This window comes from Vipera berus (genome assembly GCF_964194415.1).
Source record: "Vipera berus genome assembly, chromosome: 8".
In the NCBI taxonomy this organism is placed as follows: Eukaryota; Metazoa; Chordata; class Lepidosauria; order Squamata; family Viperidae; genus Vipera; species Vipera berus.
Window position 1 is genome coordinate 21,111,403 of NC_138211.1, and position 14,459 is coordinate 21,125,861.

At 45.2% G+C, this 14,459-nt stretch overlaps 1 protein-coding gene across 2 annotated transcripts in view; it reads left to right on the forward strand.

The window, feature by feature from the left end:
- The first annotated feature begins 2,393 nt into the window (after window positions 1-2,393).
- Window positions 2,394-14,459, forward strand: part of ANK1 (ankyrin 1) — a 123,739-nt gene continuing 111,673 nt past the window's right edge. The window contains exon 1 of one of the 2 annotated variants that reach the window (XM_081333946.1): window positions 2,394-2,475. In XM_081333946.1, coding sequence (XP_081190072.1) covers window positions 2,446-2,475 — 30 coding nt within the window. In that variant the 5' untranslated portion in view covers window positions 2,394-2,445. Of the gene's footprint in view, window positions 2,476-14,229; window positions 14,277-14,459 lie in introns of those variants that run through there. The other variant, XM_081333948.1, reaches the window with a different exon arrangement.

A 14,459-nucleotide genomic window follows, 5' to 3' on the forward strand; every position in this document is an offset into this window, starting at 1 on the left:
TAGTCTCTGTTATGACATGTTTTTGTGAAAAGCGTTTTCTGTTACGACAGAAATTATTGCTCAATTTAAAAAAAAAAAGCTTTGAAGTAGCTATTTGTTGTAAGGTGGGTTGTTTATTTTTCTTTAAAAAGAAGCGTCTAGGATTCTGACACACCCTGGCGTGACCAAGGATCAGGATTTCTGCCTCTGCAGATAACAGCAGCCTCTAACCTCACTGTAAGTTGCTGAATACAGTCGGCTTGAATTATCCGAAGGCTTTGGAAGGTGTTGTGCCCAAGGGGTTCCCTTTTCCAGTGTGAATGGAAGGAATTAATGAGTGCACAGAGAGAAAGCAGGGTCCACTGCTGCATCTCCTGCTTGAGCAGGGGGTTGGACTAGAAGACCTCAAAGATCCCTTCCAACCCTATTATTCTCTGTTCTATCAACATAAGGCCGAGGAAGAAAGATCCACATTGCTGGTGAGGGCAATTGAGAGCAAGGACAAAGATAAAGATGAATGTTTCTAGATCAGGGTTATCCAACCTTGACAAATGTAAGAGGAGTGGGTGTCAACTCCCAGAATTCCCCAGCTAGGTATTCCAGCATTCAGTCATCCTGTGATGAGTGACCAGTCAGGAAATATAAAAGTTCAGAGGAACGAAATGGGCTTTTCTCTGGAAATTGTGAGTGCTCCATCACTGAAGGTTTTCAATAACAGACTAGACCAGGGGTAGGCAACCTCGGCTCTTTTATGACTCATGGACTTCAACTCCCAGAATTCCTGAGTCAGCTGACTCAGGAATTCTGGGAGTTGAAGTCCATGAGTCATAAAAGAGCCGAGGTTGCCTACCCCTGGACTAGACAGCCATTTTTCCAGAATTGTGTAGGTCACTTGGTTGAACAGAGGGTTTAACTAGAAGACTTCCAAGGTCACTTCCATCCCTGTTTTTCTATGTTCTAGATTCCCAACAGTGAGACAACTGGCTCAAACTCCAGAAGAATGGATGGAGCGTGCAAGCTATTCAAAAATATTTAGATGGGTTTCTTACCTAACTGTGCCATGGACTTCTTTGAGAGTCCAAAAATAAAATATATAAATGCAAATTTATTCCCAGGAAACTGATATGCCCAGATTTAGTTGTCAAAATATTAAAAAAAACCTCGATAAATATGCAATACAGTTATATATGCTCAATTCAGAATAGAGATGGAAGGGACCTTGGAGGTCTTCTAGTCCAACCCCTGCTCAAGCAGGAGACCCTATACTGGGCATGTCAAACTCGCGACGTCATGTGACGTTGTGCGACGTATCGAGACATTTTCCCCATTGCCGGCAATGGGCTGGGCGCGGTTTTGGTGTGACGCATCCGGGCCGTGGGCTGGCAGTTTGAAATGCCTGCCCTATACCATTTCAGACAAGTGGCTGTCTACATTAGATATTATAATGTAGTACTGTATATTTTGTAATATATGCAATATATAGTCACATTCTCTATATCTGTAATATAGTAATAGTATAATAGTATAAAGGTACGCGGTGGCTCAGTGGATTAGGACGCTGAGCTTGTCGATCAGAAGGTTGGCAGTCTGGCGGGTCGAATCCCGAGTGCCGTGTAACAGAGTGAGCGCCTGTTACTCGTCCCAGCTTCTGCCAACCTAGCAGTTCAAAAGCACGTAAAAATGCAAGTAGAAAAATAGGGACCACTCCGGTGGGAAGGTAACAGCGTTCCGTGCGCCTTTGGCGTCTAGTCATGCCGGCCACATGACCACGGAGACGTCCTCGGACAAGCGCTGGCTTTTCGGCTTTGAAACAGAGATGAGCACCGGCCCCTAGAGTTGGAAACGACTAGCACGCATGTGCGGGGGAACCTTTACCTTTACCTTTATAATAGTATAGTAGGGAATAGTAATATAACTATTTTATGTATAAGATAGATAGATAGACAGAGATAGACAGATACAGATAGATAGATGATAGAGATAGACAGATAGAGATAGATAGATAGACAGACAGAGGTAGACAGATAGAGATAGATAGATAGTTAGACAGATAGATCTAGGTTGATGAATCAGTCTGATTTCACACAACATTTTAAAGCCGAATTGATCCTTTTCTTGGCTTACACGATAAACTGAGCCATAAAATAACAAAACAGGCTGGGTTCACTCCCCCCCCCCCATTAATGCTAACCCATACTTGCGGGGGATGATGGATATGTTTGGAGAAGAAATGGGCATTCCAACTTAGGAAAAGCTGCTGCTTGCCAACATTTGAGCAACCTGTTACTTGGGGGTTGGAACTGCTGATCTTCTCTAATCTCCAGAGCCCAGAATGTGACTCCTCCCATCGTGGCCAGCCGGCACCTGGAGATAAAGGCCTGCCCCTGCTTAGCCTGAAGAGCTTGAGCTAGTAGAGTCTTTGCTCGTGTACGTGTGCCAACGGAAAGGGTGTGCAAGGAAGGGAACATGATGTCCAGTTTCAGGTGGCCCTGTGGGGTAAGTATCTAGAACGTGGGATGGTGGTTTTCACTTTTGTCTTCAGCCATCACGGGGTTGGATGGACTTCAGTGTTCCTTAGCAGCTCTGAAGCAGTGTAGTTAGCAAACCATGGTTTACAGAAACATGTTTTGAGTGAAGCTGGCAAATTGCAATCTTATTGCAGTATTTCAAGCCAGCCTCATTCAACCTTTTCTTCTTTTGGGGTTAAGAAAAAGACAGAAGCTATGAAGACCTGGAAAGCTACCGGTATATAGCAAGAGTCAGTGACTGAAGGCATCACACAAAAAAGGGCATTTTGCTTCTGGGTTGAAGTAGACAGCAGCAGTTCGATGTCTATGGAGATTCTCAGTCATCCAGGTCATGGTTGTCCCAAAGATGCTTTTTCAAAAGGCAACTGGACTTTCTTTCTTTCTTTCTTTCTTTCTTTCTTTCTTTCTTTCTTTCTTTCTTTCTTTCTTTCTTTCTTTCTTTCTTTCTTTCTTTCTTTCTTTTTTATTATTTTCTTTCTTTCTTTCTTTCTTTCTTTCTTTCTTTCTTTCTTTCTTTCTTTCTTTCTTTCTTATTTATTTATTATTTTCTTTCTTTCTTTCTTTCTTTCTTTCTTTCTTTCTTTCTTTCTTTCTTTCTTTCTTTCTTTCTTTCTTTCTTTCTTTCTTTTTGCTTTTTGGATGAGAAACGAAACATTTTCAAAGAAAAAAACCCAACAAAGTCCAATTTCCTTTTGGAAAAGCCCCTTTGGGACAATAGCAGTTCACTTCTACAAATTTATTGGCCAGGTTTATGTCTTGAATTAAACCAGTCTGAAGCATGGTTTGTTGAATATGTCACAGAGGCTCCTTTTAGGCACCTTAAATTAAGCCATGGATTACAAAGCAGTGTTTGGATTCTCAAATGTTAAGCCAAGATCAGCTTTGTCACGGCTTAAGAGTTAGTTGTATGAACTGGAAAGGGGTAGGATTGGTTCCTACCTCACACTAAGTTCTTATTTGAATCATGGCTTGCTGACTGAGCTACGCTTGGTTGGATGCGTATTACTAAACTATAATTCATGCTTTAAAAACTAGAAAGAGTGCAGAGAAGAGCAACAAAGATGATTAGGGAAGTGGAGGCTAAAACATAAGGAACGGTTGCTGGAATTGGGTATGTCTAGTTTAATGAAGAGAAGGATGAGGGGGGACATGATAACAGCCTTCCAATATCTCAGGGGCTGCCCCAAAGTAGAGGGAGCCAAGCTATTCTCCAAAGCGCCTGAAGGCAGGACAAGAAGCAACAGATGGAAACTAATCAAGGAGAGAAGCAACCTAGAACTAAGGAGGAATTTCCTGACAGTTAGAACAATTAACCAGTGGAACAACCTGCCTCCAGAGGTGGTGAATGCTCCAAGACTGGAAGTTTTTAAGAAGAGACTGGACAGCCATTTGTCTGAAATAATATAGGGTTTCCTGCCTGGGCAGGGGGTTGGCCTAGATGACCTCCAAGATCCCTTCCAACTACTTCTTCTTCTTCTTCTTCTTCTTCTTCTTCTTCTTCTTCTTCTTCTTCTTCTTCTTCTTCTTCTTCTTCTTCTTCTTCTTCTTCTTCTTCTTCTTCTTCTTCTTCTTCTTCTTCTTCTTCTTATTATTATTATTATTATTATTATTATTATTATTATTATTATTATTATTATTATTATTATTCTAAGCCAACCTCTGTAGGTTTTTCCTCTCTTCCATCTATTCAACTGTGGGGCCTGATTTTGACACCTTTTAGCTGGGGAATTCTAGGAATTGAAGTCCACAAGACTCAAAGATGCCACGTTTGGACAGCCCTGTATTAACACTGAATAAACTGAGGAGAAGGGTTGGAATTAATCTGCAATGAGTAGGATCCAACAATTTCAGTTCGTTTTGACTTCTCTTCCAAGGTGCCTGATTGGTCTTTAGAGTGAAAAGGTGGGAGGCAGGAGTTGAGCGAGAGAGCCTATCCAGAGATCCCTTGGAGGTCAAGGTGGCAGACCCCAATTATTGCACCCTCTTTCCTTATTTGTTCCCTTAAAAATGGAGCCCAACTCTCTGGGACATTCCTGAAAATGGCAGGAGAGCCATTTGTTGCTGTTGGTTCCATTTGATAATTGAGGGACCAAGGGCCATCCTTGAAGAGCCTCTTCTCTTTATATTCAGTCTCTCAGTTCCTTCTATCTCTCCATTACCCAACGGATGTCATTTAATTAGGATTCCCTGCCAAGAATAGCTTGTTTTTTTTAATCGGCTCCTGCTGGTGTCATCATAAATAGTCTCTATCCACCTAGTCATCTTTCGCTGTCATGCTTGATAGCTAGTGACTGTCCTAAGCATCAGGATCTTCTCCGGTGACTCTTGCCTTTGAATTATGTGCTCAAAATATTTATACTTGAAATACACAAGGAGGAGTTTATTCGGTCCCAAGGTAACCATTTATTCAAAAGCACTTTGTTGAGGTCACTCCTTGATCCAACGCTCCTTCCTCCCACCCAGCTTAACAGAAATGGAGGGGACCTTGGAGGTCTTCTAGTCCAATCCCCTGCTCAAGCAGAGACCCTGCCATTTCAGACAAATGGTTGTCCAATCTTTTCTTAAAAACCTTTTCTTACAAACCTCCAGTGTTGGAGCATCCACAACTTCTGAAGGCAGGTTGTTCCACTGATGAATTGTTGCAACTATCAGGAAGTTTCTCCTTAGTTCTAGGTTGCTTCTCTCCTTGATCAGTTTCCATCCGTTGCTTCTTGTTCTGTAACTTGTCTATATCTTTCTTCCTAAGCTGGGGACGTTCTTCAAACAAAACTTTAAGATAACATCACCTACCCTTTTTCACTTTTAAGACTTCTGGGAAATCAGGTTGGGTCCTGGGGTACCGCTGGAAAGTAAAGATGATGCTGATGTATCGGTTTGCCACAGTCCAGTTTTCTATGCAAATTCACTTTGAAAGATACCTTGGCTTTTAAAATGAATGAGAATCGGTCTGGAAACCAGTTGGATGATAAGTACTACCACCAGTCTGTTGTTTGGTTACATTTTTGTTTATTTAATGTGTATGTTGTCCCTTCCCAAAGGCTCTGGGTGGATAACATTCACAAGCATTCTGTAGTTGGAGATATTTAAACAGTAGTCGGCTATCTATTAAGCTGAAGACTGCACCAGATGACCATCCATACATATTGCAATTGTGCTTCCTCAGTCTGGCCAGCCTATGGAGTGACTGACAGGGATGTCCATAGGTGAAAGAGAGAGAGGGAGATAGATAGATAGATAGATAGATAGACAGACAGACAGACAGACAGACAGACAGATGAATAGAGAGAGAGAGAGAGATAAATAGAGATAGATAAATGAATAGAGACAGATCATGGGTGTCAAACATGATGTATCATGATGGTTTTTACCTTTGTGGAACCAAGGTGGGCGTGGTCTGCATGTGACGCATCCGGCCCATGGGTGTGTGTGTGTGTGTGTGTGTGTGTGTGTGTGTGAGAGAGAGAGAGAGAGAGAGAGAGAGAGAGATAACAAAGTCAAGTCAAGTTTGCACATGTAAGAAAGATGTTGGATTTTCTTGACCTCTTCTGGAAGACCTCTTCCCCCTGTGGAAGAAAAGTGATACCACTACACTGGTTGTGAAGCCCTGATGTTTAATTGTAATCAGCTCTTTGTTGCACACTCGACGTGGAAGGAATAATTCTGAATGGGAAAAAAAATGAGGACAAACACCTAGATATTACATTACTTTGGCAAGCAAGAGCGAGCTCGGTTTTAAATCTGGGGAAGTGGCAGATTTTTCTAGTTGTAAAATTGGTTCCCGCAAGCCTGAGTTGTAATGTTGCATGGCTTTTGCTTTTCCAATTACTATTATTGGTCAAAGGCTGAGTCAAAGGAATCTTCCTTTAAAGCAGGGGTGTCAAACTGCCAGCCCACGAGCCAGATGCGTCACGCGGAAGCCACGCCCACCCCATTGCCGGGATTGGCAAAACCGTCCCGATACGTCGTGCGACGTCATGTGACATCGCGAGTTTGACATGTCTGCTTTAAAGGGATGGTGTGTTATTTATCAAATTTTACATGGCTGCCCGCCTCGCTCAAGGTGACTCTGGATGGTCACTGGATGGACTACCAATCTTAGGTAATCCTCAACTTACAGCAGGTTGTTTAGTGACCAAAGTTACAACAGCACTGAAAAAAGTGACTTACGACCGTTTTTCACACTGAACGACCGTTACAGCATCCCCGTGGTCAGGTGATCAAAATTCAGATGTTTGGCAAATTGCTTGTGTTTATGGTAGTTGCAATGTCCTGGGATCCCCTTTGGTGACCCGATTCACTTAACAATCATGTTACTAACTTAACAACTGCAGTGATTCACTTAACAACCGTGGCAAGATAGATTGTAAAGTAGGGCAAGACTCACTTAACAAATGTTTCCCATAGCAACAGAAATTTTGGGCAGTCATAGGCCAAGGACTATCTGTATTACAAGGGAATATAAACAACCCAATTAAAGCAAATAATTAACATAGGTAAGAACAAGACTGTGAGATCTGCTAAAGCAGGTACAAAAGACAGAAGGAAAAAAACAACAGAATTGTTAGAAACATGGGTGGCTTTTTATACTGTTAAATCATGAACAAAAGCGAAAACGTTTCTCAAGAGTTCTGGGGAACAATTTCAGGCATTTCTCCTTTTCTCAAAAAGCTAACATTTGTAATGGAGCCAGGTTGGGCTATTTAGGAGCTGCAGACATTGTTTAGATAATCAACCAACTGAAGTCTTCTGAAAGTCCAGAGCGGTTTCTATGCAGTGTGCTAAGTTCATGGTTGGATTCTACTTGTCTTGATGGAGTCTTGTGGAATGTTGTAAATGTGGGGTTGAGTAGCTGTGGAGCATTGCTTGAGGTGTCTTGGGCAAGAGGCAGACAAACCCAAATGCCTGTCCAGCTCTGATGGCCCTTATCGGTGGCAAACAGTTGTCAAGTTTTCTGTGAGAGGCCCCAACAAGGACAAAACTTAGGTCCTTGAGTAGCTCTTTAGGAGAATGTAAGATAACTGCCTGTCACTAAAAACCTACCCAAGTACTGTAGGCCAGGGGTCCTCAACCTTGGCAACTTTAAGACTTGTGGACTTCAACTCCCAGGATTCCTCAGCCAGCTTTTGTGGACTTCAACTCCCAGGATTCCTCAGCCAGCTTTTGTGGACTTCAACTCCCAGGATTCCTCAGCCAGCTTTTGTGGACTTCAACTCCCAGAATTCTGGGAGTTGAAGTCCACAAGTCTTAAAGTTGCCAAGGTTGAGGACCCCTGCTGTAGGCTACTCCCAATCGTAGGAGGGGAGAACTTGTTCCCAGGAGACCACCCTTTTGTAACTATGAGAGGAAGTGATGGACATTCCCACAAACTGGCGCATTTTCTCAGTTGCTTCTTAGGACAAAGGATTTCTGTGAATCGAGGTCTCCTGCCATGCCAGTGAATTTGGTCTGCCACCCCCCCTTTGACAAACGGTTCAGGTTTCCTAGCTAAATGCTCAGCTCGTGTCGATGTTTCTCCAGGCAGGGGGTGCAACCTGTATTTCTGGGACCAATTTGGTCCCTCAAAGTCCTAGACACAGTCTTTTCAGAATTTAAAAAAAAATACTTAATAAAAATTTGTAATGTGGAAGTTATTAAGTATGGAGTTTGAGGAACAATATTTTCCGTTCAGTAGAAATGAAACTAATCTAAATTTTTGTCCTGGCTCCAGACATTTTTTTTTGAGTATGGCAAGCTTCACTCCCCCTTTTATGACCTTTCTTGCCACAGTTGTTAAGTGAATCACTGCAGTTGTTAAGATAGTAACGTGCTTGTTAAGTGAATATGGCCTCCCCCGTTGACCTTGCTTGTCAGAAGGTGGGATCACGTGACACACACCCCCGGGACGCCACGACCGTCATAAGTAGGAGTCAGTTGCCAGTTTTGATCACGTTACAGGAAGGGGTGCCGCAACAGTTGTAAATGTGAAAAATGGCAGCTGTTTATTGTGGAAGCCTTTTCCACTGGCTGACAGCTTGTACACTCAGGCATCCAAGCTAGAATTAAGGAGAAATTTCCTGACTGTAACAATCCGTGAACCAGCTTGCCTCCAGACGTTATGGGTACTCCGTCACGGGAGGTTATTAAGAAGAGATTGGATGTTTTTAAGAGGAGATTGGACAATTGTCTGACGAGGTAGAGGGTCTCCTGCTTGAGCAGGGGGTTGGACTAGAAGACCTCCAAGGTCCCTTCCAATTCTGTTATTCTGTATTCTGAACCTGCATATTTGTTTTAATTGGCTCTTTTAATTCACTTTTCTGCACATGCATGTCTTTGGGGCATATATAAGGGAAAAGAATCATTACAATGATTTGATTAGGGGCTTGGAGGCTAAAACATATGAAGAATGGTGGCAGGAATTGGGTATATCTAATTTAATGGAAAAAAAGGACTAGGAGTGACATGATAGCAGTGTTCCAATATTTGAGGGATTGACACAAAGAAGAGGGAGTCAAGCTATTCTCTAAAGCAATGGGTGGAAATTAATCAAGGAGAGAAGCAGCCTAGAACTAAGGAGAAACTTCCTGACAGTTGGAACAATTAACCGGTGGAACAACCTGCCTCCAGAAGCTGTGAATGCTCCAACACTGGAAGTTTTTAAGAAGAAACTGGACAGCCATTTGTCTGAAATGGTATAGGGTTTCCTGCCTGAGCATTGCTGGCTCAGGAATTCTGGGAGTTGAAGTCCATGAGTCATAAAAGAGCCAAGGTTGCCTACCCCTGGACTAAATGACCTCCAAGGTCCCTTCCAACATCATCATCATCACCACCACCACCATGGTCCCTTCTAACTCTGTTATTTTGCTAATAGCAAAAGGCTCAAATGCTCGACATCATTGTTACACGTTCTGATTGAGTTATAGAAGTTTTTGCTTCCAATAATTTATCCAGGAGCAGTTGTGGCAGATTCATACCCTTTTAAAGTTTGGGGCCTTGAACTGAGTGCAACTAAGCTCATTTTGCTTGTTCTTGTGCTCCGGGAGGTGAACAAAACATCTTCTGATTTTATATTTTCAAGTCCTTTGGGGGAAAGTCTCCCTTTAATGGCTTCAGATACTCTTGTCAAGCGTCAAATGCCGTGTAACGGCGGCCCACCTTTTCATGTTGAACCTAACACGGTCTCTGTTTTCTGCCAACCAGCAGTAAGCAGTGGTAATTGATGGCTACTTGCTGTGCAATTCAGTTCTCAGTAGCTGAAGAAAAGAGAAAGAGTAGCTCACAGCTGCTATTAAAGTCTTAGTAAGGGATCTGGGGTAGGGAGGGGTGGGGAGTTGTGTAATGCGACACTGAAATATACAGCCATTAAAACTGCTGGTGCCATGGGTCTGTGTGACCATTAGGGGGCAGTGTTGAATGTGTTTGGGCTTGGGGAGTTAAGCTGGAATTGGCATCGGAGAAGCTCACTTGGACCCACAATAAATGCAAGGTGTGTTTGTCTGAAAGCTGGACCTGGCAGCTTCTTTATGGCTGAGCGGAAAATAATGTTAGGAGGCCATGTGGACAAAGCCCCCGACAACCAAGAGCAGGATTTCTTCTTGAGGTTCCTCATACGATTTAGCCTCCAGATCTATCTCCTTATAGTCTCTCCTTATCGTCTATATAACATTTATATTATCTCCAGATCAGCCTCCTTATATCCACTTTGCTGCTCTTCATTGCACCCTTTCTAGAGTCTTGGCATCTCTTTTTGAATTCTGGTCACCATGATGCAAAAAAATTGCCCAGAAAGAGTGCTGAAAAGAACAGCAAAAAATTATTAGGAGACGAGGCTAAAACACAGGAAGAAGGGTTGCAGGAATTCTGTGTGTCTAACTCGAAATGGGAAAGCCTGGGGGGGGGGAAACCCAGAAAAATTGGGCTGTGGGGGGAAAATCAGTGTTTTTTTCTTTCCCCCCCCAAACGGCTTTGGAGAAAAATGGAAAAAAACAAACAAACAAACCACTCTGTTTCCCCCCCCAATTTTTCCGGTTCCCCCCGCCAGGCCTTCCCCTCTGTGGTCTAGTCTAGTGAAAGGAAGGCCTAGGGGAGAAATGATGGCAATGTTCTAGTTAGTATCTGAGGGGCTGTTGCAGAGAAGAGGGGGTGAACCTATTTTTCAAGGCACCTGAGGGCAGGACACGACGTAACCGATGGAAACCTATCAAGCAGAGAACCAACCTATTAACCTGTGGGACCCCTTGGCTTCTGGGGTTCAGGGTGCTCCATCACTGGAGGTTATTAAGAAGAGGCGGGGCAGCCATTTGGCTGGGATGGTCTAAGGTGGTCTGCTTTGAGCAGTGGGTTGTCACTAGAAGACCTCCAAGGTCACTTCCAGTCCTGATTCTGTGTTCTAGGCAGAGGTGTGTCGGCACCAGCATTCATTCATCAAACGAGATAGCTAGGATGTGGATGGATGGGAACTAACCAAGGAGAGAAACAATCTAGAACTAAGGAGAAATTTCCTAATGCTGAGAACAGGTCACCAGTAGAACAACTTGCCTCCAGAAGTTGTGGGAGCTCCATCTCTGGAGGCTTTCAAGAAGAAACTGGACAGCCACTTGTCTGAAATGGTATAGGGCAGGGCTCTTTTATGACTCATGGACTTCAACTCCCAGAATTCCTGAGCCAGCATGGTTGCCTACCCCTGGTATAGGGTTTCCTGCTCAAGGAGGGGATTTGACTAGAAGACCTCCGAGGTCCCTTCCAGCTCTGTTATCCAGTTTTCTATGTTCTATAGCTGCCCTGAGGATCCAGTGATTTGATTTTGATTTTGATTTGATTTGATTTTGATTTGATTAAATTTATATGCCGCCCTTCTCCCTGAGGACTCAGGGCGGCTCACAACAATAAAAATTAAAAAACATAGAGTAAAAAATTTAAAAGAGAATTAAACAATAAATGCAAAATACGAGACAATTTAACCCAGTAAAAAGCCTAATTAAAAAACGTAGTCAGTCCAGGCCTGCTTGTTGGAACAACCAGGTCTTCAGGTCACGGCAGAAGGACCGAAGGTCAGGGGCCGTCCGCAGCTCCGGGGGCAGTTCATTCCAGAGGGTCAGCGTGCCCACAGAGAAGGCTCTCCCCCTGGGGGTCACCAGCCGGCATTGCCTGGCCGACGGCACCCTGAGGAGGCCAACTCTGTGGGAGCGAACCAGGCGATGGGAGGTTGATAATGGCAGCAGGTGGTCTCGCAAGTACCCCGGGCCTAAGCCATGTAGGGCTTTAAAGGTTATTACCATCACCTTGAATCGCACCTGGAGGGCAACCGGAAGCCAATGCAGCTCACGCAGGAGAGGTGTAACATGGGAGTATCGAGATACTCCCATAAGCACCCGCGCGGCCGCATTTTGCACCAGTTGAAGCCTCCGTGTGCTCTTCAAGGGCAGCCCCATGTAAAGAGCATTGCAGTAATCCAGGCGAGAAGTGACAAGGGCGTGGGTGACCGTGCATAGGGCATTTCAGTCCAAATAGGGGCGCAACTGGTGCACTAGGCGAACCTGTGCGAAGGCCCCCCTGGTCACGGCCGTTAGATGATCTTCCAAATTAAGCCGTGAATCCAGGAGGACACCCAAGTTGTGAGCCCTTTCTGAGGGGGGCAATACCTCCCCCCCATCAAAAGAGATGGAACTTGTTGGACAATACGAGATGCCGGTATCCACAGCCGCTCGGTCTTGGAGGGGTTAAGCCTGAGCCTGTTCCTTCCCATCCAGACCCGCACTGCCTCCAGGCACCGGGACATCACGTCAAGGCCATCACAGTGCCCTAATGGCTGTTGTCCTCTTGGCCAGTTGCAGTCTCTCCCTGGAGTTGTGAATGATGGGATGGCTCAGGGCAGAGGCCAGAATAACTGCGGTGGGGTATAGAATCTCCTCTTTCATGAGCCCATCCATCTTCCTGTCCAGTCACAGCATCACTTTCCGGATAATCTATAATCAGACGTCAAGGTGGGGGGCAGCAGGGAGCCAAGGTTTGTCAGCCTCAGGATCTTTAAAGTGTGCGGATTTCAAGTCCCAGAATTCCCCAGCTGTGGATGCCAGAATCATAGGGCTGGAAGGGATCTTTGAGGTCTTCTAGTCAACCCCCTTGCCCAAGGCAGGAGTCCTTATTCCATCCTGGATAAATGACTGTCCAATCTTTACTTGAAGACCTCCAGTGATAGATCACCCACAGTTCCGGGAGGCAAGCCGTTCCATTGATTGATTGTTCTCACTGTCAGGAAATTCCTCCTTTTCCCGCAGGTGCTCTCTCTCTTTAACGAGCTTCCACCTGTTGCTCCTGGTCCTGCCCTCAGGTGCTTTGGGGAATAGGTTGTCCCCCTCATCTCTGTGACAGGCCTCAAGTGCAGGTAGTCCCCCACGTATGACCACAGTGGAGCTGCTAAGCGAGACACTTGTTAAGTGAGTTTGGCTCCATTTTACGACCTTTCTCGCCACGCTTGTGAAGTGAATCACGGCAGTTGCTAATTTAGTAAAACCGGGTTGTTAAGCGAACCTGGTTTCCCCATTGCTTGTCAGAAGGGGAATCACATGACCCCGGGACACTGCAGCCGTCATAAATGTGAGTCAGTTGTCAAGCACCTGAATGTACGTTGTGTGACCATGGGGATGCTGCAACAGTCATAAGTGTGAAAAATGGTGACAACTCGCTTTTCCCCCAGTGCCATTTAACTTCAAATGGTCACTAAGTGAACTGTTGTAAGTCGAGGAATACCTGTACTGGAAGATTGTCCCTCCCAATCCTCCTCTTTGTTAGGCTACAGCAGGGGTAGGCAACCAGTGCTTTTTTGTAAAAGAAAAAGGTGCCGGAACTCACACATGTCATACAACCCGCCTTGCCTACCCTACAAGGTTCCATCCAAAAAAGGTGCCGGAACTCCGTTCTGGGCGTTCTATGACAAAAAAAGCCCTGTAGGCAACCTTGGCTCTTTTATGACTCGTGGACTTCAACTCCCAGAATTCCTGAGCCAACCATGCCACCTCAGGAATTCTGGGAGTTGAAGTCCACGAGTCATGAAGGGGCCATAGTTCCCCCATGCTGGCTCAGGAATTCTGGGAGTTGAAGTCCACAAGTCATAAAAGAGCCAAGGTTGCCTACCCCTGGGCTAGAGATACCCAGTTCTCTTAACCATCTTGGCCACATGCTGTTCTGTACCAGCCTGCTACCAGCCCTGCAGAAAAGGCAGGGACAACCCCTTTACAAACGGCAAGAGGCTGGAATTACGCCTGCCAAATTTATAGCTACAAAAACAAACAAGACACGAACCAAGAAACAGGAGCTTTAAGAAACATGAACTATCCAAGCGGTTGCCTTCAGCAAACCAGCCCTCCCCACACATTCCCCTTATATAGAGTTCAGGGCGTGGCTTCTCTCTGCCTCCTTCCGAGAAGCCCCATTGCCTTCCTCTGTTTACTCCTAATTGACTGCCTCCTGCGTCGGGCGTCCTTGAACAGGGCCAGCTGTGGGTCATCTTCATCCACGCTGTCAGGCTCACACAGCTGGGTCTCCGTGGTGACCAAGTGGGAGGGGCCTGGCTGAGGGCTCTCATCAGCAAGATCTTCAACCCCCTCAGCAAGGTCTTCAACACCCCCCTCCTCCTCCTCTGAGTCGTCCGACCCAACTGCCGAACCCACAGGCTGACCCTGAATCACAACACATGCGGAGCGAAGCCCAAAGGAACCACAGGATGTCTGAACCTGGGACTGAAAGGAAACAGCTGGGCCGGGGACGTTCCTGAGGACCCTTGTGATGCAGATGGTAGTTATAAGTGCGCAACCAAGTCCTGCTTCCTCTCCCCCCCTTTTTTAGATCTGTTCCCCCCCCCTGCCACTGCTGTGCATGCCTGTCTGCAAAAGGGCTTGCTGGAGCTACTCAAGCACGTTGCCTTTTCGCTCTTGTTAGCAGAAGGAGCTGGCAAATCTCTTGGGCCAACTCCGGTGT